The sequence below is a fragment of the Falco biarmicus genome, chromosome 2 (assembly GCF_023638135.1).
Source record: "Falco biarmicus isolate bFalBia1 chromosome 2, bFalBia1.pri, whole genome shotgun sequence".
Classification (NCBI taxonomy): Eukaryota; Metazoa; Chordata; class Aves; order Falconiformes; family Falconidae; genus Falco; species Falco biarmicus.
Genome location: NC_079289.1, coordinates 86,540,205 through 86,566,712, shown reverse-complemented (window position 1 = coordinate 86,566,712; position 26,508 = coordinate 86,540,205). Strand labels below are relative to the sequence as shown.

The 26,508-nt window shown below is 39.5% G+C and overlaps 1 protein-coding gene across 5 annotated transcripts in view; it reads right to left on the bottom strand.

Moving 5' to 3' along the window:
* Window positions 1–6,182: 6,182 nt before the first annotated feature.
* Window positions 6,183–26,508, bottom strand: part of TAB3 (TGF-beta activated kinase 1 (MAP3K7) binding protein 3) — a 47,789-nt gene continuing 27,463 nt past the window's right edge. For 2 of the 5 annotated variants that reach the window (XM_056328141.1, XM_056328140.1), the window contains 6 exons: window positions 26,041–26,231; window positions 21,594–23,046; window positions 18,294–18,454; window positions 14,988–15,081; window positions 13,330–13,413; window positions 6,183–10,733 (listed from right to left, as the gene is read on the bottom strand). In XM_056328141.1, coding sequence (XP_056184116.1) covers window positions 10,585–10,733; window positions 13,330–13,413; window positions 14,988–15,081; window positions 18,294–18,454; window positions 21,594–23,046; window positions 26,041–26,142 — 2,043 coding nt within the window. In that variant the 5' untranslated portion in view covers window positions 26,143–26,231 and the 3' untranslated portion in view covers window positions 6,183–10,584. Of the gene's footprint in view, window positions 10,734–13,329; window positions 13,414–14,987; window positions 15,082–18,282; window positions 18,455–21,593; window positions 23,047–26,040; window positions 26,232–26,508 lie in introns of those variants that run through there. The other 3 variants (XM_056328142.1, XM_056328143.1, XR_008820139.1) reach the window with 3 other exon arrangements.

Genomic DNA, 26,508 nt, shown 5'->3' with positions numbered 1-26,508 from the left:
TGTCACTAAAATCTTAATCTGCCAAAACATGCTTACTAGACCAGATCCATGTGAAGGATCCTTTTTACTTCAGCAGGACCTGCACACGCGGCTGTAGACCTGAGCTCCAACATACTCTCTAAAAAAAGCAAGAGTCAGCTATGCAGCATTACAGGGGCACCGCCAGATGTCAGATGTCTTTAATGATAATACTTTGCACTTGGGTCAATGCCGTTTCAAAATGGGTAGTTCAGACCGGTAGCCCCAAAATCAGAGATTCTGGGAGGTGATCAAGATCATGAGAGGAACTGGTGTCTGAGGCGGTGCTGGGATTTCTGAACCCTAATGGAATGGCACAGGTGGTGGCCTCTTCCCATAAGAAACTGGCATGACAGGTGTATTAAACATATCTAGATTACACACACGCACATATCTGTCGCACAGCAGCTCTTCAGCACTGGTCCAGTGACCTGCATGAGGCCAGCAAGGCCTTTGCCTGCAACTGGCAGAGTCAGGTGAAGAAATGTGTCAGCTTGAAGAACAGCTCAACTTGATAAAGGTCTGAATACCTGCAAAAGTTAGAAAGACCCAGACAGGACAAAATTCTTCTCTGGGGGACAGTAAGTTATTCCTCTGGATACTGAACAGGTCCCTCATTTGTCAGGGCAGAGAATTTCTTTCAAAGTGGTTACCCTCGTAGAACAAATTTGATGTCAGTAGAAATGACTGGAAAAAGAGTAAAGCAGTTATCTTTCACTTCCAGTTTTAAGTAACAGCTTTGAAAACTACTGGGAAACATTTACACACTCTGCATTTATTGCTGCAATAAATTTGCCTCCGTTTCTAAAGCCAGGCATCGCCACGTGGGAATTTCACACACTTGGTTATTTCTACAGCTCATGAAAAATCTGTATTTCCCTCCACGGTGGATTCACATTGCAACCAGAATACACTTAGCTAGCTTAGCCATATTTAGGATAACATCCTGCTGTTACTCTGTTGTCACTGGGATGATTATGTCTCTTGCCTGGGGTTTATGTGCTACGTTCTTCTGAATGACTGCACTGTCCAAAGTACACGTCTATTGCCCGTGGCACTGTGTTGCCAAACCCCGTAGGCTGATGGAGATGGGGCTGCAGCTGCTCCGTGCCCCCAGGTCAGACCAACAGCAGGTCTGAACGTGTTCCCCACGGGCACATGTACACACGTGGGTGCAACGCACAAACATGGATACGTATGGCTGGGCGCACAGATCCACACAGGCAGACACACTCAGCGTTTATGTGGACCCTGGATCCTCTCTCCAGTGAATCAGGATGGAGGGCTGTCAGCAGGAGAATACACGTACACATGTCCAGCATGGATCCCCTTGACAGCTGGGCTCAGACATGGGGTCTTCTCCAGGGGCTGCCCCAGGCATTGCCCTCCCCAGCTGCGGGCACCTGGCACACAGAAGCAGCTGTGTACGCTTGCACTTGCCTCCAAAGGCTTCTCAGTCTCCTTGTCAGAGGTAGGGTATCCACCCACCCTGATCAGCAAGGACTGGAGGTGTACAGCTTGGATCCTGATCTTATTTTCCATGACCCTAGCAGTGTGGGCACCCTGCCAGCGCAGCAAGCCGATTCCATTCGATTCCCAATAATGGAGAGAGTGAGGAGGGCACCAGGACACAGCGGTGCTGTGACCTGGGTGAGTGCAGGGAGCCTCAGCATTGCCACTGATCTAGGTAGATCAGAAAGACCAAGGAAAAATTACTATTGCTTCCAGTTCTAGACACCAAGAACGCATATAGCTGGGATTTGAAATGGTCAGCCTCTCATGAGAACAGAATTCCTGCTAAGGATTTATTAGAAAAAATAGACACTGTAAAGAATCAGAAAGAGTAGGGCTTCACAGCTTGGTCCCACTGGAGGAGGGGAGAAATCCAAATTTAGGGAATAACTAGCAACCTAAGAACGAGCCCGTCAAAAAGCACATTCATACAGTTAAACCCATTCACTGCTTTTCTAAAAGATTAAATTCAGAGGGGGGAAATCACTTGCTTGGCTCTTGCACTGGGATACAAACTGCACCAGCCACTATTCCAGATGGAATAACATCTCAGAATAACATTTCAATAGCACAGGTTATCCTTCATGAGAGAACCTGCATGCACACAGCTGTTCAACACTCTGAGTTGTCTTCAAAAGTTCATGGTTAATCTGTTTAGATTTTTTTCACTTCTAAGAGTCTGCTTCATTTACAGAAGCGCTGCTAGAGGGAAGGTGATGCTCACACTTGCATTAAGAACTGTTACAGACCTGAGAGTTAGTAATTAGGGAAAATTTTGAACTTCAGCTAAGGAACCATCAAACACTTGAGGAAGCCTCATTGGGCCAAAGCAGGATATGTTTTACCTTGGACAAGAATTGGAAGGCAATCCACCAGGAAAACATGATAGAAGATTTAAAGGGCACATGGTATCATCTTCAGCAAGTTGAAAATAAAAAGGATTTTGTTTTCCATTTCTTGAAAAAACTGACTGATTGTTTTTTGTTTTAATACTGTAATACATGGACTACTAGATGAGAATGTTTTGCATGAAATCACTTAGCTTTTTATTTAATCAATTGTGTGGTAAGTAAGGCCAACATACATATTTAAAAAATAAACCTATTTCAAATATTTCACTTCAGTTGTACAAAACAAGGTATGCGTATTTTGCCTGGCAGTTGCTGTTTTACCAGAGAGAACAATTCTTACCGGCAGCATTGCCTTGAGTTTCTTAAAAGGGCTACGGATCAAGCCAGCCAGGCTGCTTCTCAAATGGTTTCATTAAGAAGCAATAGTAAAGCCTGAAGGACGTTTCAAAATGACATGTAATTTTTTAAGATTTGCTTTATAGATTTATGAAGTATCTACCTAGTTCTGTCTGTGTGGTATAACACCGACTTGAGGTATCGGTGCTGTGAAGAAGAGTGTGAACATACACACAGCTCATCACCTACTCCCTGTAGCTTTGAAATTTTCAGAGTTTGAAAAGATAGTGATCAGCAACAGATTCATGATCATGTATCACTTACCAGTTGAAAAAAGAGGAAAAAAAAAAAGATAAAAGAATGTCTGTTTGGCTTATGAACAATCATTTGAGACAAATGGTGGGGGGTGGGGGGGTGGGGTGAGGAGCGGGAGTTCGAGTTCCCTGGAACAGCAACCAAGCCATTTCATGAGGCTTGATGTGATGAAAGGTGACCAACGCTTTTCAACACAACTGTTTGTCACGCAAAAAGCAAAGCATATACAGGAATCTCATTAGGGGAAAGGATTCACAAGTTATCATAAAGACACAGGTCATTCGCTGTGAAGCTTGGTCAGACCCTGCTTACTCTAAACCCGTGTGTCTGTCTGGAAAGTGTATTTGACTATTATTCTCCCCCCCCGGGGGATGGGTCACAGGGGTACTACATGTCGGCCTGGATGCCAGGCAGAATCATGCTAGGCACTGTCCAGTGCACAAGGTACTCTGCAAAAAGACCCATGTCAACTGCCAAAAGCAAATTCAGCTTTGCCGAGTCATTGGAACTGCTTGAATAGGCTCAAAATAAAAGAAAAATTTCAGGTGAAACAACCCCCAACGCCAGGAATTTGCGAGGCTGGTTCAGGGTCCTTGGGAACAAACCAGCAGAGCGCTCTGGAGCGCTAGTGATGAATACTCACCCAGCTGCGACTCACGTCTTTGATCTAAGGCAGGGAAGTCCTTTTCAGTTGACCCAAATCCACAACTCCCAGGCAGCTCCTGAACCACCTCTTCCACAAGGGTGGGGACTGTTTAGTTCTGAGGGGTTTATTTATTTGTTTTTTCTCCAAAAGGCCAGCGATCTTTCCTGTCACGGTAACATCTATACGTCAGGTGACTAAACTGAAGGCAGGCCCTGTGAAGTGATAGGCAGTGGGTGGGTGTCCCGAAAGGCATGCCAAATAGCCAGCTGTCACTGGCTCATCCCATGACACCAGGAGATGACCACCAACTTGTTGCAACACATGATGCTTTGCTGTCGTGTACCAGCTGCACATCCCAGCACGTGACACCGGGCCGGAATACATGGCCATTTAATGCTTCCAAAAGACACCGTGTGTCCCGTTTCAGCCGGGCAGTTGGCCACCAGCAGTTTCAGGCACGCTGCTACTACTCCCAGTCTTTCTAACTAATGCCAGAATTTGGTACCAATCGTTATACAACATAGTGATGAGCTGTACCAGTCTGGAATCAGCATATTGCTTTCAAACCTATGATAACCTCCCCCACCTAGAAATTTTTTTCTTGAAATATTCTGTACTTTTCCTAGAAAGAAAAAAGAAATACCACCTCCACCTGCGTGAACTTTTCTCCTGAAACACTTCCAAAACCAGAAGCTCCTAGTCAAAAATCCAGTAGCACCTGTGTTGCATGTCTTTCATTCAGAGGCTTTTCAGTCTTGTTTCTAAAGCAGTAACAGAACTCCATCTAGGCTTTTCGTTTTGTTTTGTTTAGCAAACCTAGCATGGATGCCTTTGTCAAATTTGGGAATATCTGGGAATAAAGGACAATTAATCTGTCAAACTCTTCAAAATGGAACTTGTAAAATCCTATGTGCAAAATTTTAAGCCATGCCTAACTGGAAAGAAGTTACCTGTAGAGTGGAGTTTTTTATGAATGTCTGGTTTTGTTTGGTTTTTTTTCTTTAAAGAAAACATGACTGTTTCCTAGACAGACAGAATATTTTATGCAACCAAGTGGCACTCTTGCAGGAGGCTTTTAGAGGCCTGGCCTGGTTTTTACCGTCACACTATAACATGTCACATCACCACAGAGCCTCTACCTAAAAAATAATACGGCCCCTTCTCCAACATTTTTACAAAATGTCTGGTAACCCATTTAATGTATAATGATTTGAATCCAGCTGTTAGGCGGTATTAGTTATCTAAGCCACCTCCTTCCAAAAAGTCTATTTACAATCAGAGAGGGTGCAACTGAAGGCCACAGAGTACTTACCCAGTGCTATGGACCATCTTGATTGATTAGAAGCAGCAGCACTTAATACCTGGAATGGTCACCAGATCACAGGACAAATAATTTCTCTAAGTGCCACAGGTTTAAGACATGCCGCAGTACTGTCAAAACGAAGTAATTCTTATGAATAAATCAGTAACTTTTATGCAATTATTTCAGGCAAATCCTCCTCCTCATGACTTCAGGGAAACAACAACAAGAAGTGGCTACTCAGTTGTTAAATCTAGTGTCTATTGGCTTTGTGCTTTCTCCATGAGCATATTTTATAGGTACCCTTAACATTTTTACCCCTTTTCTAAAGCTTTGAAACTTTTTTAAAAAAGGTAAGTTTCAATTGCAACAATTTCTGAAAGAACTAAATGCTTAATACACAAACCTGTCCTGATTTTTTTATAAATTCAATTTAGCAAAAGGAATGCAGAACTAAATTCTTACATGTAGCAAAAGGAATGCAGAACTAAATTCTTACATGTTTGCTGACAAAAGCTCAAAAAATCCAAAGTTGTAGTGGTTTGTTAGACCAGAATGTGTTTAACAACTGAAACTGTATGTGAACAAAAGCTACAGAGCTTTTTTTAGATTATGGTGAGCTGATGCAGTCATGGTAATTGAGAAGACAAACCAATAAAGAGAAATTGCCTGCATACTGGTTTATGCATTTCAAATTCTCCACACTCTCCCGAGCATTGTGTAAGAGGTTATAGCAGAAGATGGACTTTTGTAATCCAGATACTCAATACTACCAAGGTGATAAGCAGGAACGCCTGCAATCAAGGCTATAAACCGAAGGCCATCATCTCCTACAGCAGATAAAGCTACTCCTTTAATAACAACTTTCCATTAAAAAATCAAAGTGATGAGCTCAGCTTCAGTCTCTGAACATTTGATGTCTTGTTTCTACACCAGAAGCTGCACAGAACAACCACCCATCATCTAAATGGGACTCTTTCTTACACAAGCTGTCCACATTCACAGGAACAGGATCTGGACCCCAGTTCAGTATTCAGAAATTTCCTGACGAGAATCATATCGATCGAAAAAGAAACCCCCAAAAGCCCTGAAACAAATTTGCTATAGCTATGAAGTGGAAGACCAGAAACAACTGGGACTATGAAAGCAAAAAGGCTCTATTTTTTACATGTTTCTTACTACATACAAGAACAAATGCAGGATGTGATGTTTGCTTAGTTTTATTAATTTATTTTTGCAGGAATCTGCAACTCGGAGTATGCACTTTCTGGAGGTACCATGCATGCATAGCCTCTGAATGCTTTTATACAATTTCATCTCTTAGTAATAAGTTCATTCACAGCATACACAAATCTAGAATGTAGACACCATATATACAGGATTAAACAAGATCGTGTCTTTTTTTAATGAAAAAATTTAACAGGGTTTCACACAGCAGGAAATATGGATTTAGATACACTGGTGCCACCATAAATAAATAAGTTTCAAGAACACATTTTTTTAAAATCTGTTTCAAAGGTACTGAAAATCCAGGATTATAATATTGCATTGACTCCATTGACTTCTGATTATTCAAACCCAAGAAAAATATTTTCATTAATATTTATGGACATAAACAGCAATGAAAGCCCCAAACTGAAGAAATCTGGCAAAATTCAGTCATGTCTAGCTTCATATAATATTGACATTTTGAAACAAAACAAATGCAGCAGCACAGAGAGAAAGTACTGACTATGAGATGTGATATCTGTGCATGTGTTCTCTTTATGGGATTTAGAGTCACTGCAGTACAGACCATGTAAATTCTGTGGTATCAAACAAGCTGATGAATTGTTCATGTCCAACTGTCCACTTCCATCAGGATAGTCATGTTCACATTCTAGGGTAAACCACTACATTTTAAAACAAAACTATCATCCTGATGACAAGCTTGTTTTTAACATATTTTATATTCTCACATTCTTTTTTAAAACATTCTTTATTGGTTTCATTTAGTTTTGTCCCCATTTCAACTCAAGTATTTTCATTTCAGTTTCAAGGGGGTTTACAATCAAAAGTATTTAGAAATTGAAATGAGAGATGTGTAACTGGGACAGATAAAGTAACTGAAAGAAAGTGTTTTGTTTTTTTTTAAATGTGATTTAGTAGCATATCATAATCAGAAAGTACTGAGACCAGCTCTTTTAAGAATTATTACACCTTTTCACCACACCTCCCATATTTCAAGGGAAACACACACACACCACAGACACACAGATACACAATTCAATCTGATCTAAGACTACATTTTACAAAGTACTTCTTTTTGCTTGACTTCCCACCCCTTTCCTCTTCACCCAAAAAAAAGACTAATAATTACATCAAATTAAAAGTAGATCCAAAGTTCAGGATTTCTTTTGGTTTACTATGTTCTGAATAATTTTCCACAAGCCCCACTCTAAATAAACTTTTAAAGAACTACAATAGTATTCTATAATTAAAGGGAATTCACCTTAACAGCACAGTAAATATAAAATAAGCTTTATAAAATTTCAGTGAACAGTGAAATCATTTTGCTTATCTGAATGTCCGAGTCAGTTACAAATTCTACCAATCTAGTAGCATGGTTGAGGGAAAGCTCAGTCATTACAGAAAGAAAGAAAACACAAGTAGTGCATTAACTCAACACGACGTCATCAGCATCCCATCATTCACACACACACACAAGTTTTATACAATACAGTGCATTTTGTATGCCAGCTGACATTAGGGTTTTATGTGCATTCAATAAATATTACATAAACCAATATTTTTGGCATAATCTACAATTCAGTTGGGGTGTGAACAGCGTCACCTGCTTTCAGAAGGAAAATGGATCTTCCAATAATCAAAATACAATTTACATTCTAACTAGAAATATTCAAGCACCATGTAAAGTCTTTACTATTAACGTTTGAGTACGGGCATCTACAAATAAAGAATACAACAGAAGGGGTGGGTTTTTTGTACAAACAACAAATGACAGTAATTGAAAAACTGGAGTAAAATTATTGGTACAAATGAATTCATTTGCAATTTAACAGCACCCACTCAGTCTTCCAAAAAGTATCTTGCTGTCACAGCAGTCCTCCTTTTCTTCCTCTGGTGAAGCTATGACCAAGATTAGCAGTCTCCATTTACGGTTATTACAATTCAGGGAGTTATTGGACTGCATGCATCCCCCCTCCCCTCCCCCCCCCCCCCCTTCAAAAGTAGCATCTATTCTATCTGAAAATGGCACAGCTGTATTGATGTATGACACAGCTACTCTCATTTGCTGACTGTCATTTCAGTTGCTATCATTTTGTAATTCCAGCAAAAATAAATGCTTCTAGAACTTCAACAGAAGTACAAATGAACAGAAAATGGAAATAACACAAAGACATCATGACAGAAAAGTCATGAAGCTACTGGTATTGTTTTGAGTAATTCATTATACAGCTGATAACAGCAATGGTACTGCTTACCCTAGGTATAATGCTTCTGCTCATCTGTTTTCTAGTTATCTGTTTTGTCAGACTTCACTTACATGAACAAAATATTTTCTTTCTAACTTCATTTGACAGTAATTTTTTTACCCCTTTCCACACGTGATGAGCTCCTCACACAGTAATATAAATCATTAGGAAGGAAGGAAGGAAGGAAGGAAAACTAGCTCTGATGCCTTTGACTTTGTTTTGGTCATCAGTGGTATACACTGATTGCTGGAGATCTCTTAGCTTATTTAAAATTACACTGAAGATTTAATTAGTGCAAGAACATATTGAAAAATACCAGATAAAACATTGGCTCCTCATAGAAGATCACAGTTTCTTTTTTACTGTTATCTTTATAAACTCCAGGGAGAGAAGACACCAGATTGAGCAATGCCCACCCACCCCTTACAAACGCTGCTTTATTTTAAATAAGGATTCAGACACATGATTGTTCTACCACAACTTAACATGTTATCACACATCCAGTGAATTGTGGTAATTGACCATATGGATGCAGCTTCCACGAGCTAAGAACAATTTTAAATGAAGTAGTTTAAATCTCTTCTGGTAAGGTTTAGCTAGCTCATTTTGCCTCACAGCTGCAACGTCAATTACTGTAACTAAGCTGATGTGCCTGGCTGCATATCTGAATCTTGACAAAGTTATACCAGAAAAAGCTTAAATGCACTGTACCAGCTTCTGACCAGTACACAAGAACATCTCACCCAGTCACACAGTTGTGTAACATAATCATTCAGCTGCCCAAACCCAAGTCTGATTTCACAAGTATTGAGTGCTTTATTACAGCAACCTGAAGCATTCAAACAAATTGAACATCACCTTTATAATACAGTGTGTATCATATGCATAAAAGTACCACTATGATTTTCAGTTGCAAGTACTGTGTTCTTCAACCCATGGCAAATATTTCCTGACCAAAATGAAAAGAATGCAGTGTGTAATTTTTCAGGATCTGGCATCTGCTATTTTATACAGGCCAGATTATTAACAATGTGCAAATAAACCTTTACTGAAGAGCTAATTGATTATTTTTCAGCTAACTTGGAACTGGGGCACAAAGTACCTTCTGTGCTGTAAACATCATGAATTCTTCACAAATTGGAAGCTGAAAAGGCCTAAGGAACTGGGTACAAACTCTTCTCATACACAACCATGGCTGAGCTCAAGTCTTCCAAACCAAATTTGGAGTAGTCTGTGTTTGGCATGTTACTGTGCTGCTACACAGCACAGGCTTAGAAGATTGTTGTACATAAAAGCATACTTTTAGCTTTGAAACACGACGGCCTAATGAAAGCATGCAGCAGTATTTTCATCCGTAATATGGTAGAATCATTCTTAGTTTATTACCAGTGTTGACACAGCCAGGTGAGCACTGTACAAGCAAAAGGGATTGTAAAAAATTACCTCTGATTAAACTCTCTGTAACACTCATACGGCATCTCATTTAGTCACCTTAGGTTACTATTTCAAACAGCAATTTTTTGTAGACATAAGTTACCCTGAAAAAAAGCAGCAATTACAAATACCCTTCTCCTTGTTTTTTATACATTGCAAAATTTATCATTGTATTTACCTGTCTTCTTTTTCAGTAGCTTGCAATCTAGAAGCACAGGGAGCCTTTGCTTGCCAGCTAGCTGTGGCCAGGTTAAGTCAGCTCTGGCTCTTCAGTTTTTCTGGTTAAGTGTAACATTTCACACCATTATTAAGAGTCCTATATGTTTTTTCAAAAAACCTGTTTGTTTGCTTGTTTTTAGAGCCACTAAGCAGTAACTATAACCACAGGACTAAACACCAGTAGTTACTTGCTTTCCTGTATACATTCTTCCCAAAATTAATCCTTTTACATTTTCAGGTTTCATGTTCTGCTTTGCACACTACAATGGGATAAGAAAGAATTTCACTCTTAATTTGCTTATTTTTAGTGTAGCACAAGCAGAAACATCTTAACACATTACTCCCACCCCTTGCAATATGAAGACTGTGGACTGGCAAAGGCTGGGTAGATGGACTGAAAGGTTCCCCGTGTTTCCTTCTCCTACAGCTGATGGCTTGAGAGCCTGTTTTCAACCCAATGCAGCCCCTTCCTGATTTTCAGGTGTATCGTGGCATTTCACACTGCTCACAGCGATTTAGTGCCGGATGATTTAGAAAGGTGCAGCTATCACAATTCCATGGAGCCCCTTCGAAGTCTTCATCTCTTGGCTGAGTCCGTGGAGTCTGTTTGGAGCTGTTTTGATGTTCTGAAAAAAGCCAAAGAAAAACATTCTTTTCTTATTTCAGAAGAGAAGGATGATAGGCAAGATCATACTACTAGTTTGTCACCTCAATAAACACTGCATCTTAAAATGAATGTGGAAAACTGTCCACGTAGGTAACATTAAAGGTCTTTGCTGAAGCACTTCCAGTTCAGTTTGTGAAACCTGAATACAGAAAGTGTTTCACTTCTGTACAAGAGTCACTTAACCACACTACATTAAAAACAGGAACAGCAGTCAGCACTGTTAGGTCACTGATATTGCAAAAGGTTTAATAGCTTATAATACTGAGAAGTTTGTTACTGGCACTGCAACACCATCCTGTTAAACAATGACTTCATAGATGGACACACAGCAGCCTCAAATTCTAAATTCCAATAAACCTACTTTACCTGAAGTGAAAGATGAGTTTAACTTACTTCCTTCAGTCTGACAGAAAATATATTGTCTGCATTTTTTTTAGCACTTATCCAGGCTGAAGAAAAACAACATTAAAATAACACGATAGGCCTATTTCAAAACAAAAAGATTGTTTTTCTTCCTCAAGGCTTTGCAGCAGAGACGTGTGTATCTGAAGCAGCACTTAAGTCTGTTTCCATTCATAAAATCAGTATGTATGCAAATCGCGTATTAGGTATTAATCCATGGAAAGACTCCATTTTCTGATGTCTCCTACCACCACTTCAAAACCCCAGGTTATCTACTAAAAGTGACAAATACTCCTAGGACGTGGAAACAGTATTTTACAAAATGTTATTTGAAACAACATTAGCATGCAGACCTAGAAGGTAAGGTTAAGATATCCATCTGTTAACAAACATCTGTAGAACATCTTAATTAAAATAAAACTTGTGTTGTAAAAATGGACTGCAATTTGTAATTCAAAGTGCACACATTGTTATCATCTGCTAAGAAATCTAGCAGATGGCCGATGACAGTGCAAATAGCCCTTAGGTTTGTCTTCAGTGACATATGTAAAGAAAATAAAAGTAAACTCCTTGCTTAGATGTAAACCCCCTCTAGACCAGAGGTTGCGTAGCCACATTAACCGTGCTTGGCCTCAACAAATTCCTTCTAAGCAAGCAAATAGCGGGCACTAGACTGCATTCATGTTGACTAGCCAGCCAGCAGCACCGAGCAGAACCTTGTCTGCCCATGCTTTCAACAGCTGAATATTAAGAAAATGGAAGTTTTAAGGGAAAAAAAAAATAATTTGACAACTCCATGTTAAAACCCAAACTCAGAATACAGTACACCAGCCCTAAAGTGGATCTCTAATAAGTTGACAGACAAAACCAGGAAGCTAATCATCAAAGTTGTACAAATTCTTACAAGACACTATCTTTCTAACTGCCAAATAAAACAACTTATTTCATGCAAGTTTTGCACATTATTTTGCTTTGAAATGATGGATCAAACAGGCTAGTCTAATAAAGAGAATCTCTTCAACCATCACAAACAGCAGTGCCTTAAATCAACCACATGACCACTGAAATTTAACATGAATCCAGGCAGCTGTCTTTATGCCACTTCTCAGCTGCTGCTACTGTCTTTCCTGAACACTACCACATATGCAGAGAACTCATCCCAGTATTTTCTGTCTGTTTTTTGAACACCAGCAATAGTCCTGGGCCTTCTCTTTCTTTTAAATCTCCACATACTAAGCACTTCATTACACTGAAGGGTAAAATACTGGCTTCAAAAGAGGGGGGACAATTTCCTTCTATGAATTCAAAATTCAACTGCATAAACCTTTGTGAAATGCAGATTTCAGGTTGTAAAGGAAAAAAAAAAAAGGTCCAAACCCACCTGAGCCAAAAGGTATGACTCTGCTCCAAAATCACTACTGAACGTGGTGAAGTTAGAGAGCTACCGAGTTACACAGCAACCAGGTGTCTGCTTAGGATAAGCTGAGTCACTCTGGGATGTACTAACTGAATCTCCACTGGAGAAAAGGTGAGACTAAATACATAGCTCCTGTGCTTACATAAAACTTAAGTGTCCTCAGCTGGATACTATACAATTTTAGCACAGAAAATTTTCAAAACCAGTAATGAACTTGTACAAGTGGGTCGCTGTTATCTCTTTAGACCAAGGTGAAGGAATGTGTTCTGTCTCGGTCCTTAAATTGTCGGAAGCTCTTGCTGTGCTAAAACTTCAGGGCTACCGTGAAATTCAGTCTGCACAAAAAATGTGTGACCAGTCGAGTTAAAATACAATTAAAAATACAAATGCAAATTTTAAAAAGCTGCTGTGACCAACTGCACTTGCATAAGAGACCTCAACTAAACTATAAATCCTACCACCACATATTAGAAGACAGCTGAAGAAACATGACACACAGCTTTTAACCCAGAAGCATTTTTAAAAAGCATAATTAGGAACCTCAAGTTAACATGTTTGTATACTTTCAACTCTTTCTAGTTGAATTACTAGTGAATAACAGTATTTACAAACAAATATTATCAGAACATTCATTTGCAATGACCTGCCAGAGGAAAACAAGTTGTAGCCACGATTATTGCACTTATATAAAAATGTTCTGGTTTGGTTTATACATAAAGAAAAGTTATTGACCTACCCTTTTTATATGGCTTTGGTGGCACAACAGGACCAGGCTCTATGTTATCATAGAAATTACATGCGGCTTTCGGATCAAAGTTCCCTGTCAGAAAAGTAAGAAAGCATAACTCAAAGGTTATTTGCATGCCTATGCCAGTAATATAAACATCTAGAGGCTTCAGATTTTATACATTTTTTAATTATGACATTATATATTAACTTTTTCCTGAGCAGTTTTTTTATCACATATTTTCAGGTTTGTGTTGATTCTAGTAATTTTTAAGCAGGCTAATCCCATATTGAAGAATCATCTCCAGCTCAATGTTCTGTATTGCTTTAAAAATATGTGAAAACTTAAATCTTTCTGTAGGATGCATTCTTGGTAAAAAAAAGGAGGACTACGCATATTCTAGTTTATTTGATTGTATTTATGTCAAGTTTCTGTGGCAGGAAGAGGATTTTTAAAGACTTAAGTAGATTTCTGTTTGCCAACTTTTTGGTTGCAATCTGTAGTTCTGGTTTGCATTATTTGGTCAGAGCCTTTGTCAGCAAAAAGTTAAAAATTTAGAAGAAAGAACCTTCTCTAAGGAGTATTTTTAATTATTTGCTCTTGACAAAGTCACTTTTAAGTCACCACTTTCTTGGTAATGTAATTTAACTTGGCCAACAGAAATATTAGCAAGTCAAGTTCATCAGGTTGCAACTGAAAGAGACACCTTTTAGAGACAATTTGTTATTGATAATCAAAATTGCATTTTAAAGAGTCCAAGTATTCACATTTAGGCATATATTATATTAGAGTCATAGAATCATTTAGGTTGGAAAAGACCAGTAAGATCACTGAGTCCAACTGTAAGTCCATCACTAAACCATGTCCCTAAGCTCCACACATCTACAAGTCTTCTAAATACCTCCAGGGATGATAACCATCGCTTTCCTGGGCAGCTTGTTCCAATGCTTGACAAACCTTTCAGTGAAGAAATTCTTCCTAAGATCCAATCTAAACCTCCCCTGGCGCAACTTGAGGCCATTTCCTCTTGTCCTATTGCTTGTTACTTGGGAGAAGAGACCCACACCCCCCATGCCTCCAACCTCCTTTCAAGTAGTTGTAGAGAGCAATAAGCCTGAGCCTCCTTTTCTCCAGGCTAAACAAGTCCAGTTCCCTCACCTGCCCCTCATAAAACCTGTTCTCTAGACCCTCACTTTCTTGCCCTACTTTGGACACACTCCAGCACCAAAATGTCTCTCTTGAAGTGAGGGGCCCAAAACTGAACACAGGATTCAAGGTGCGGCCTCACCAGTGCCCACTACAGGGGGACGAGCCCTTCCCTTGTCCTGCTGGCAGCACTGTTTCTGATACAAGCCAGGGTGCTGTTGGCCGCCTTGGTCACCTGGGACACTGCTGGCTCATGTTCAGCCAGCTGTCGACCAGTACTCCCCAAGTACTTTTCCCCCAGGCAGCTTTCCAGCCACTCTGCCCCAAGTCTGTAGCGTTGCGTGGGGTTGCTGCGACCCAGGTGCAGGACCCGGCGCTTCTCCTTGTTGAACCTCATACAATTGGCCTCGGACCACCAATCCAGCCTGTCCAGATCCCTCTGTAGAGCTTTTCTACCCTCAAGCAGATAGATACTCCCACCCATTTTTTTTTTAAAAAAACAACAACTATCAAATCTATACCTCTAGACTGAAGGAGATCAACTTCTTTCAGTGTACAGTCAACATTTATCTGGAGCTGTCTGTTGAGGCTTCTTAATCTGGTCATTTCCTCAGGCTAGAAAGAAACAACCCAAAATAATAATTGTGGGAAAATCAGCATCTTATCTGGCATAGAAATAACATTGATATATCTCTGTTAACACCTTTATTAGACTTGAGTATAGATAAAGCACTGAAAAAAACCCCAAGATTCTACCTTCTGTCCTGTTCCCGCTACCCAACCTATTCCCTCAAGACCCATTCTTCTATTGGCATTTGGGGAAGAAAACAAACCAAACCAACAAAAATGAACAAGCTCCTTTAATATTAAAGCTTGTTAGTAAGAAGACATAGCTAAGCTCAAGTTTACAAAACCATATACCTTATAAAATTCTGTATAAATTGATGACTTGCTACATGGGTTTACATCAAGATGATCAGGAAAGAGAATACAAAGTGCAGGCTCATGTTAATTATTACTTGATTATAACTGAATAAAGTCAGAAGTTTATTGATTTGCATCACTCTAAAGAGTTCCAACATGCCAAACATTCTAGCCCATTATGTTTAAATTGTTCAGTGCTGCAAGACAGTAATTATTTTTCACAAAATAACCAGTTATTTAAGTCCATATATTTGCATATCATTTAAAAAACCCGTTACTGGAATACAAAGCGTTCTTAATGCTAGCAGCAGCAGTTATTAACATAATATGTAGAAATAACTACCTTATCCTAGGATATATTCCAGCATCGCAGTCACAGAATTACAGAATGTTTAAGGTCAGAAGGGACCTCTGGAGGTCATCTGGTCCAACTCTTTGCCCAGATAGCAGACAGCTTTTGAGTATCTCCAAAGATGAAGACTCCACAACCTCCCTGGGCAACCTGTGCCAGCACTCAGTCAACAACACAGTAAAAAAGTGGTTCCTGATGTTCAGAGGGACCCTCCTGTGCTTCACTGTGTGCCCACTGCCTCTGGTCCTGTCACTGGGCACAAACGGAAAAAGCCTGGCTCCATCCTCTTTGCACACTCCCTTCAGGTATTTATATATACATTGATAAGACCCCTTCTGAGCCTGCTCTTCTCCACGCTGAACAGTCCTAGCTGTCTTAGTCTATCCTCACATGAGAGATGCTTAATCATCTTTGTGGCCCTTCACTGGACTCTCCAGTATGACCATGCCTATCTCTTGGACACCATACTCCAAGTTTGACCTCCCCAGTGCTGAATAAAAGCTTGGAGTAACCTCTCCCCCCTTGCCAGCAATGCTCCTAACACAGCCCAGGGTATCATTAGCCTTCTTTGCCACATCATTGGCTCATTTTCAGCTTAGTCTTCACCAGGGCCTTTTCTGCAAAATTGCTTTCCAGCTGGTTGGCTCCCTGCTTATACTGGTGCATGGGGTTGCTCCTCCCCAGGTGCAGGACTTAGTACTTCCCCTTGCTAAACGGCATAAGGTTCCTGCCAGCTCATCTCTTCAGCTTTTTGAGGTCCCTCTGAATGGCAGCACAACTCTGCCAGTTTTTTGTCATCAGCAAACTTGTTGAGTGTACAATCTGCCCCGTCATCTATATCATTAAAGATGATGTTAAATAGGATCAGACCCAGTACTGACCCCTGTGGTACACCGCTAGCTACTGGCCTCCAACCAGCCTTTGTGCCACTGACTACCATACTCTTGGCCTGGCTGTTCAGCCAGTTTTCAATCCACCTCACTACCTGCTCATCCAGCCCATACTTTATCAGCTTCTCTGTGAAGATCTTACAGGAGAAAACGTTTTAGTTCATGAAAAGTCTTACCAAAGTCTAGGTAGACAATAACCACTGCTCTCCCCTAATGTACCAAGACACTTTTTTCATCCTAGAGGTTTATCAGATTGGTCAAACTTGACTTCCCCTTGATGAACCCATGCTGACTACTGCTGATCACTTTCTTGTGCTTCACGTGCCTGGAAATGGTCTCCAGGACTAGCTGCTCCATCACTTTCCCAGGCATCAAGACAAGGCTGACCAGCCTGTAGCTCCCTGGGTCCTCCTTTCTGAAGGCAGAAGTGACATTTGCTCTCCTCTAGTCTTCAGGCACTTCTCCCAAACACCATGATCAATCAAAGATTATCTAGAATAGCCTCACAGTGACATCAGCCAGCTCCCTCAGCACTCATGGGTGCATGCCATTCAGGACCACGAACTCATGTATGTCCACTTTGCTTAAGCATTCCCTGACCTGATCCTTTTCCACCAAGGGTGTACCTTCCTTGCTTCAGACTCTTCCCAGGGTCTCTGGGACTTGGGATTCCTGAAGGCCTATAAAGACTGAGGCAAACAAGGCATTCAGTATCTTAGCCTTTTCTATTTCCTATGTAACCAGGTCCCCTGTAAGCGATCGCCCCACACTTTCACTAGCCTTGCTTTTGTTACCTAGGTACTAATAGAAGCCCTTTTTGTCTTTGACATCTCACGCCACATTCAACTCCATTTGGGCTTTGCCTTTCCTAACCTCATCCTTGCACACTTGGACTGTGCCTCTGTATTCCTCCCAGGAACATACCTGCCAGATGCTGCCCTGAGACAGGCGAGACACACAGTAGCCATACTAGTCAAGCAGCTAACAGCCTGTACTATGCCTCCCAGCCTACATCTGTGCATTGCTTATGTCAACACAGTAAGTCTGAACTGATTTTGGCTAGCAACTGCACAAAGTGGAAGCTCTTTTTCAGTCAGATGAATTCTCTTATCAGAGCCATACAGATGTTTGGGCTAGAGTTGCTTGCAGGTGGAAGTCATACAAATAGGAAGAACCAATGAGGAAAAGAGGAGAGAGGTGTCAACTATTTGAGCTAACACCGCCACTGAAAACTTACTTGGTACATCCTGCACATATCAAATGGGAAACATAATTTATTGCAACTACTATGCAACTACTCAAACAAAATACCTTTTAAAAAAAGGTGAAAACTTGCTGCATGAACACCAAGCTGTACACGGCTTGGGCTCTTTAAATAGACTTGGACATACTCTTTTTCAGGTTGTTAGAAAAGTAACTATCTATTCAGTTCTGTGGTCCAGAAAAGAACGTATACAAGTTTCAGAAATTCTGTTGTGAACACTAAGCAAGCTGGACTCATGTCTGTTTCTTAAACTGTAAGAACAACAAGCCAAGAACTCTCAAAAAATAATCACCTCCACTGAAGATTTTATATTCCAAAATATTTTTGTACAATACTTTAGTTCATGAAAACATAAAAAAAAATGTATCTTGAATTAAAATACTAACAAATCGCTTACTGTTGGAATTGCAGTTGTACAGCTAACTCTCCGAAGCCGCCTCTGCATTAGATCGTGCTCCATACCATTGACTTCAGCTTTCAGGCGTTCAAGCTCTTCCTTCTCAAGCTTCAGTTCCTTTGCTAATCTCTCCATCCTTGCTCGTTGATGTAACAGCAAGGCTAATGTTTTATATGGAAGAAATAGTTACTAATACACAAAAACCTGGAAAACCAAATTCTTATGCTTAAGATTCATGAGTGACCTTTCTGGAAAAAAAAAGTGATCATAAACATGCAACCAAGTATCAGTGTGAAGATGCTTTCATGCCAAATGAACTACAATTTAGAACAAAGTTCTTCCAGAATAAAAACATATTTTAGACAGTAACTTGAAGTTGATATTACCATTTTGGTCAAAGCTTCTTTTTTTGCATTTGGTCTTTCTCGTCTCAAAAATACAAAGGCACCTGTACAAGGAGACAGCTTCTCAGGATGAAACAGCAACCTAGTTATATTAATATTGTACTGACAAAAAAAAAATAAAAATACCAGAGGTAAGATCAGAAGGTAACACACACTTCATATCTGCTGCTCAATAGCATCTGACACACTAGCCTTGTGACATCAACCAAATGTCAGTCCTGCATTGTTTTTTCACTATTACAGATTATGCTGTAACAACTTTAAGTAGTCTTAGCATTTCGGAGAGTATGATGAGTCTCCATACTATAAGTTCCCCAGTGTTCAAAGGTAAAACTATAGAATCTCAGTAAAACAGACTAGAGAGCCCAGAAAATAAAAGCTGGGGGAGCTCAAGTGCCTCAGCATGTGTAATTCTACAATAGAGCTGATTCATCGTCCTATAACCTCTCTCTGCTGTTAATCATTCTCTCATATTTTTGTCATGGTACTGAAATTTATGACTCTCAGTCACAAGATGATGTTGGGTTCTCAGAGCAGCCAAAGAAAGAATTTTGACTAGGCAGAAAATAATATTCAGTTTTTGCAGGAAGAATGTTTATTGGTATTTCATCACGATGCAAAACTGGCCAAGTTTATTAGTCTGATGCTTAGCACTTTCTGATCTGGCTGTTTTTACCCAATAAAAGTTTACCAGGACAGAGAAAAATAAGAAAAATTCACTGTGTGTATTCAGGCAAGCGTGCCACTCATATAACAATGTTCCAGCAAACGGTTCAAATGTATGAAGACATTGTAGAATCTGCAAAATGCTACTTCATACAAAGTACCAGCCAGTACCTGCCCTTTTCTTCACCCCTATCCAGCACAGGCAAAGAAAAAACACATAATATCTCAAGAATACTTATATACTATCTAAAAAAAACCTTAGAAAAATAAGCAATGACAAGCTTACTGGAGGAGGGCAAAAAACCTCCTCAGTCAGGAGCATAAAAATGACAGTGTTGTTTATCAGATGCCAGTATTCTGTGCAAAAATGTAGTACTACGCATTGGATTTTGTATGGATCCACCAATTCGCGGCTAAAGAATAGACACTGAAAATCCTATCCATGAATAATACCATATTTTTTTACAAATTTTTTAAAAAAATTATTCTCTACTTTTTGAAGTAGCATAAGTCATCCAAGTAGAGTTTGAGATCACAAACTTGGAAAAAAAAATTACAGATACCAAGCTGTATGATTTTCTACTACTACTACCCAAATGGTCTATCTGATACGACTACATTACATAGCTTCACATTAGACTCTAGTACAACTCATCAAACATGACTCACACCGCAAAGAGAAAGTGGAAGTACAGACACCAGAACAGATTTTTGGTAACACTTTTCACAATGGTTCATATTCAAAAGAAAACTAAATACACTTGTTCCCTGTATTAAGCTGTTAAATATACTCCTCTTTAGGACTCCTTTGTGGTAGTAAAAAACGTAACATTTATTCTTCTACAATGTATTTATATAATGAGTTCAGAGTACAGCAATACCAAAGGCTGTAATAAAGTCCCAGCAGTGGTAGGTATTGCCCTGAAAAGCACATACTAACTAGTTTCATTAGTTTTGTTTTCCAGATACAGAAATGTATTCAAAGATACAAAGGCAAAACCAGATTTCTGTATTTCAGAATGTTTTTCTCAGTTATATGAAGCTACTTGTAGTTTTCTCACGTAACTGACAATCTGTAATGAAGCTTAACAGGAACACTACCACACAAAGCATATGGCCTAGGAGTTACAGGCCTACTAGCGTTCATTCTCTCTAAATAACATTTCTAATTGGGTCTACCAGGTACAGAACAGCTCTCTGTTGATGAGTTAGAATAGCTCAAAAGACACAAAGCAAAATAAGAAGTCAAGAACTACAGGGCAGCATTATAACCACTATTTCAGTTCTCTAAAGTGAAAGGAAGGCTAGAAGGAGCAATGGACAAATAGACTCTTTTCCAAACACAAATCCAGAAACAAGCACATTCTTTAAATAATTGCTGCCAATTATCATCCTGTCGTTACCCCAAATGATTGGTTTAAATGCTGGCAGACTGATTCATTTGCTCAATTTTAAATGTTTCAAATCTATAAAGCAGATTACTTGGAAAAGCAGTTTTCAGCTGAAGGTTAGATTTCAGCTTTTTAAAGAATTTTATTTACTAAATTACTCAATTCTTCATTTATACATGGCATGAAGACTAACTACTTCTAACCCTACAAAGCAGAACACACATCTTAAAATCTGTCTGCCAATCTCTTCCTCCTCTTTGAAAAATCTAGGAAGTGAACTTTTGAGTAAGTTCTTCAAAATAATTATTTTAATATCTTTCAAAAAAAAATATGATTTGTATTGATACCCAAAGTATTTTTAGCTGCAATCCTACCTCCCCCTCCTATTTCACTTAATACTCTTCAATCTAAACCAAACAAATTGAATTCAAATCTCTTGCAGAAGTTTGTGCTTCAGGTTTTATAAAGCACCCCAAGTATGGAAAAGATATAAGAAATTAAAACCCACTTGTAAATTTATGAGACAGTTCTTCAATGCAGAATTTAACAAACTGGACACACAGTATATGAACAAACTACTTAATTGTTAGCTGCAGTGCTTTATTTTTAATAAATTCCCCTAACTTCAAAAGCATACCAACTTCAAGAACCTCAGAAATTATTTATGTATTAGACTGATATATGGCAAAATTTTTCACAAATCGGAACAAACTCTTTGCAGATGATGTGTGGTGCAATTTCTATTCTCTGTACACGTTTAAAAATTCTTACTTAATAGTAGCAAAATCAAGCTGAAAATGCACTTTATAATAATACAATTTGCAGGGTGAAACATTTACCTTGAGTGTAAGCATAGTCATCTGATCCAGAACTAGAACTTCTCTGATACTTATGGCTTCCTTTTTCTCCTCCAGATCCTGGGATTACAGAAATAGGCTGAATAGGTTCTGGTGCTGCAGAACGCTCTTCTTGGTCCACTAAATTTAAAAGATTCTCAGTCGGTGCTCGACCTACTGTGATTTTAAAAATGGTTGGGTTTGGCTGAGATACCATTACCCGAGGAGACTGTGTTGGTGCACCTGTAGGTCCAGTTGGTTGAGTGTAGGTAATATATACTGGATTAACACTAAATGGAGGTTTGGGTTGACCTGACATACCTCTTGATGGAGAGCTTGAAGGAGGAGTAGTGGCTGCATACAGTGAGTGCTGGTTTCGTTGAGATGGTTGATTACTTATTGGTGAAGGACTTCTGTTCATTGCAGTCCCAGGTCTTTGTGGTGGCTCGACTGTAATTTCTATTTTATTCATGGAACCTTTGGATAAACTAGGTCCAGCAAAAGGAGGAAGATACGGCACAGAGTGACCACCTTGTTTTTGAAAAGTCTGGGATGCTTGCTGATATGGATGGGGTGGGACAGTTGAAGGACTAGGAGGCATGAAAACATGTGAACTCTGATGACCCAACTGAGGAGTCTGAACTTGGTGTTGAGGAGAACCAAAAGGTGAAGGACACTGGGATGCCGGTGGTGATCGAAAAGCTGACTGAGGGATCTGGGCTTGTTTAGGAGAATACTGAGAAGGTTGGTAGTTCTGTTGATGTGGATATACAGGTAAAGGACGGGGAGTATAATGTGGAACTGGGCCCTGTGGCGATGAATGCCACTGTGTATTCTGAGGAGTCTGTCGTCCTGAAGAACTCTGAGATGTTTGCCTTATATAAATAGAGCCAGGAGTCCCATAAAGATTGCTTGGAATCTGTGGAAGAATTTGTAGAGCTCTGGGTACACTCTGTCCAGAGGGGAGGTTTTGCGATACTGTAACAGTAATGGGATTTGTACTGTACCGAGGTATGTGCATATACGTGGGAGGAGGGCCTTGCATAGCAGACGTGTTCATTCCTGGTTGTATGGAAGATGGCTGTGGAGGTGGCTGTGGAGGAGGAGTAGCTGCATTTCTATTCTGGTCATTCACAAAAAATGGATTGTAACTAGGAGAAGCTGCCACAACAGCGGGAGCAGAATGTGGTTCTTGAACTAAGCATATCAGCTGTTTACCTGCTGTGCGTTGTGGATCAATATGTCCATCACTTGAACTGTGTACCAGTGTACGACCACCATTAAGTTGAGCTCCATCCCCTACATGATAGCTGGTATGAGGATGAATACCCAGATTAATGTGCAAAAGGCTATTTCTATTCATTCTGGTGTCATCAGGGCTATGGTACTCCATATATAAGTATTTGTTGCTCTCCTGTGCAAGGGCTCGACAACAGGCATCTAGGTTGTTGTTGTTCTAGGAATAAGAATGGGCACCTATTACTGTCAAATAGCAAAAGCAAACACCACTGCTCAGCATTCAAAAAGCATTCAACTGAAGCTGCAGTCTGGCCTAGGGATAACGCTACTAGGGATAATGTTTCACAGACATGAATTTTGAAATAAAAGGTAATACCCTGTAAGTCACAGTATGCAAGTAGTACATAGCTCACGTTGCATCTAGCAAAATGGTACAGTAACACTAGCTACAGTATGACATATTAAAAAAAAAAATCAAGTTCAGTTTTCGGGAAAGCAATAGTTAGAACTCTTGGCATCTTCTGCAAGGAACAGGTATGTACAATTAACTACTTCTAGTAACAAGACTAATCAAATTAAACTAGATCAAAATTGCAAACTCTGGAAAGTCAAAACATAAATGCAGATGACATTTTGAAGTTTACCTAAGTGCTTACTGCTTTCACCTTTATTATACTGTTTACCTGAGTATCTCTTTACCTGAAAGTTTAAAACCCCAACATTTTAAATCAGCTTCTCTTCGTAGAACAGAATTTAGTGCCTTAAAAATGAAGTCAGAGTAAGTACTGCTTAAAAAAGTAGTGGCAATTCCATAAAGAACTTTACAATTCTGAAATAATTTCAACTGCCTTTTAAGAATTTCAGCTTCAAGGCTAAAAAAAGTTTCATTCATACATCAGTGAGGAATAAATACTGTAAATGTTTGATTTTTCTGTGGTGTCAGCAGCTGAAACTATACAGTCAATAAATTATGAAACAAATCAGAAGTGTGACAGGGAATTCCCTTTCCCTTCTTTCCCACTCCACTAATTTTAGCTTAATCTAGTCTCGTTAAAAGAACATGAATGATAGCTTTTCCAAAAGAGTAAAATCACTAAAAAGCATTCCAGATTGTGGATTTTTTTTTTCTCCTCAGTTTCTCATGCAACAGCCTGCATCAGCTGTGGTTCAGTTTTTAATTTAAGCAGTAGTCAAATTAAAAAATTTCACTTTAAGTTCAACTACCTCTGGCCCTCAGCACACGAACTGTGTTACATGTGATCCAAGACTGGTATACAGCACCTCCTACCAGAAAAAGTGTGTACATATATATACACACAAAACACCCCCGCCTTCCTTAGTGTGCTAAGAGTACCACTCTAAGGAATATACATTAATAATGGTTTTGCTTCAATTTTAAACACTATCACTATATAAAGTTTGCATACATATTAACACTCATGTAGCCTTGCAATATGATTTTCAACAGCCTATCCACTGGTGGAAAAGTCACATTGGCGTTTCTTTTCTAAAGGACTAATACCTTGTCAGTCTTAATACTAAAGTGAAAATGTCTTTCCCAATATTTTGTATGATTTCACTATCAGATAAACACACATATTCAGCATCTTCTCAGATGAAGACTTACTACTAAACATGACAGAAGAGTTCAGCGCTTAATTATGTATGGCTCTCACTATGGATACCCTCCCTGACTATTTCCCCTTCATGCCAAGCTCCCCTTCTAGACCCCAGTGGTCAATGGGAATATCCAGGAGTATCACAGAAAAATGTAAAAACCAGAACATGTGGAAACCAGACCTTGTAATAGTAACCATCCCCACTGTGCCAAGACAGCAGTCTCAAAAAAGTTGACAGCTAACATCAGCCACTTGCCATCTAGACAGAATTTCATAGAGTCCTTAGCTTCCTTAGCTCACTTCATCAGGGTGGAGGTAGAGAGAATGTAGATAGGACAGGTCCTAATCTGATTTTCTCAGGGTATGGGAAGTATTTGTCATTTCAAAGGACCCTCAATTTTTGATGGGTCCAAAACTCATACCGGTTTAAATCTAGAGTATGTATAGCAAAAGGTTAATGGAAACCAGCTCACATATCTCAAAATATAAACTGGTTTGGAAACAAATTCAGCACTTGAAAAAATGACATATGTTTGCCATGTAACGTTAACTAGCTATCCAGAATGCCATATTATAGATATAGAACACCATATGCTTCTGCAGCATTAAGGGTTCTTCAATTTTATCAGTTAAAAGATGTCTGACAAAGTTCATCAAAAGGACCATGTACTTAACAGTACAGCACAGATGACTGTCAGGGTAAGTAAAGCTTTGCATTGCAGTGCTTCTCCTGCTTTACATTTGTATGAAAGCAATTAATTTGTATCTGCGTGGTTTAGAAGACACAATACAGAAACTACAGCCACAGTTATAAGTAAATCTACTCCTCTGCCAGGGACATGTAGGATACAAAGACAGCTTTTGATAGTCTCACAGGAAGCTGTTTATTGCATTGGGCTCCACCTTAGCCATGGTCACACAAGGCCAAACCAGATCTTACATGTTTCTGTTGCACTCCTGAATCGTCCCATTAACAGAAGGTATTCCCAGATGACCACGACTTTGAAAAATTATTATGTGTGGTCACTTATCATCACTTCCAATTTGTGATTTTATATGAAGGTGGAAAGAAGAAATGGAAAGCAGGGGTAGGGAAGAAAAGAAATGCCACCTGACCTGGAAACAGAAAAGTAAAATTAAAACTTTTGGACAGCTGTGGCAGAAAGATGCCATGAAGACAGAAAATGTTTAGGTTCCTAGCTAAGGCCAGTTCCTTATTTTGAAAGAATGAGTCATTGGAGTCATTGTTTGCCAAAATCTCCTCCAGTATATGTATGTTATTTACGTAGCTATCATCAACAATCATCCCATTAGCCACTTTCCTTATTCCCTGTACGCATACAGTCACAGGTCACATAGACGAGGTGGAACAGTCAGTGGGAAAAATACCCACGTGGGAAACAAGTGAAGAATGAAAAAATCTTTGTACACATCTCCTGTAAAAGGCAGGACAAATATGCAAGTAGCGGAGTCTTCTACCCTTTCAAAATAAAATCAGAACAATGAAAATCTGTGCTCCATATATACTACTAAAAGGAATCTGCATACTACAAAAATAAAATACAAAGACTCTTAAAAACTCTTTACCGTACCTGAAGCATGCACTGAGATACCACCCCTTCAGGTATCTCAGGGAAACGTTGTCGGAGATCATGGAGAACCTGCATGTCGAGTTGTTGACTGCCCTGCGCCATGCCAAACTGATGATGTTCCAGATTACCAAAAAAAATGGAAGTCAACAGGCCTTCCAATGATTATGGTCTTCTGAGGCTTCTGGCATTTTCTGGAAGAAAGAAAACACAATCCTTTAAGCTATCACAACAACTTCTCCCCCTTCCTCAGCTGCATGTGTGAAAGAATTTTTAGACCTAGATATCAAGAGAGACAAGGCTTAAACACAAAAGTGGGAATCACCATGTCTCAAATCCTAATGTTAAAACACTTCATATACCTCAGTTATGTTTACATGACATTTCACTGGAATGTACTCATTTAGGTCTTTACACAGCCCCATTAGTGGTACCAGGTAGGCATAACTTAATCTGACCTGCCTAAAATGG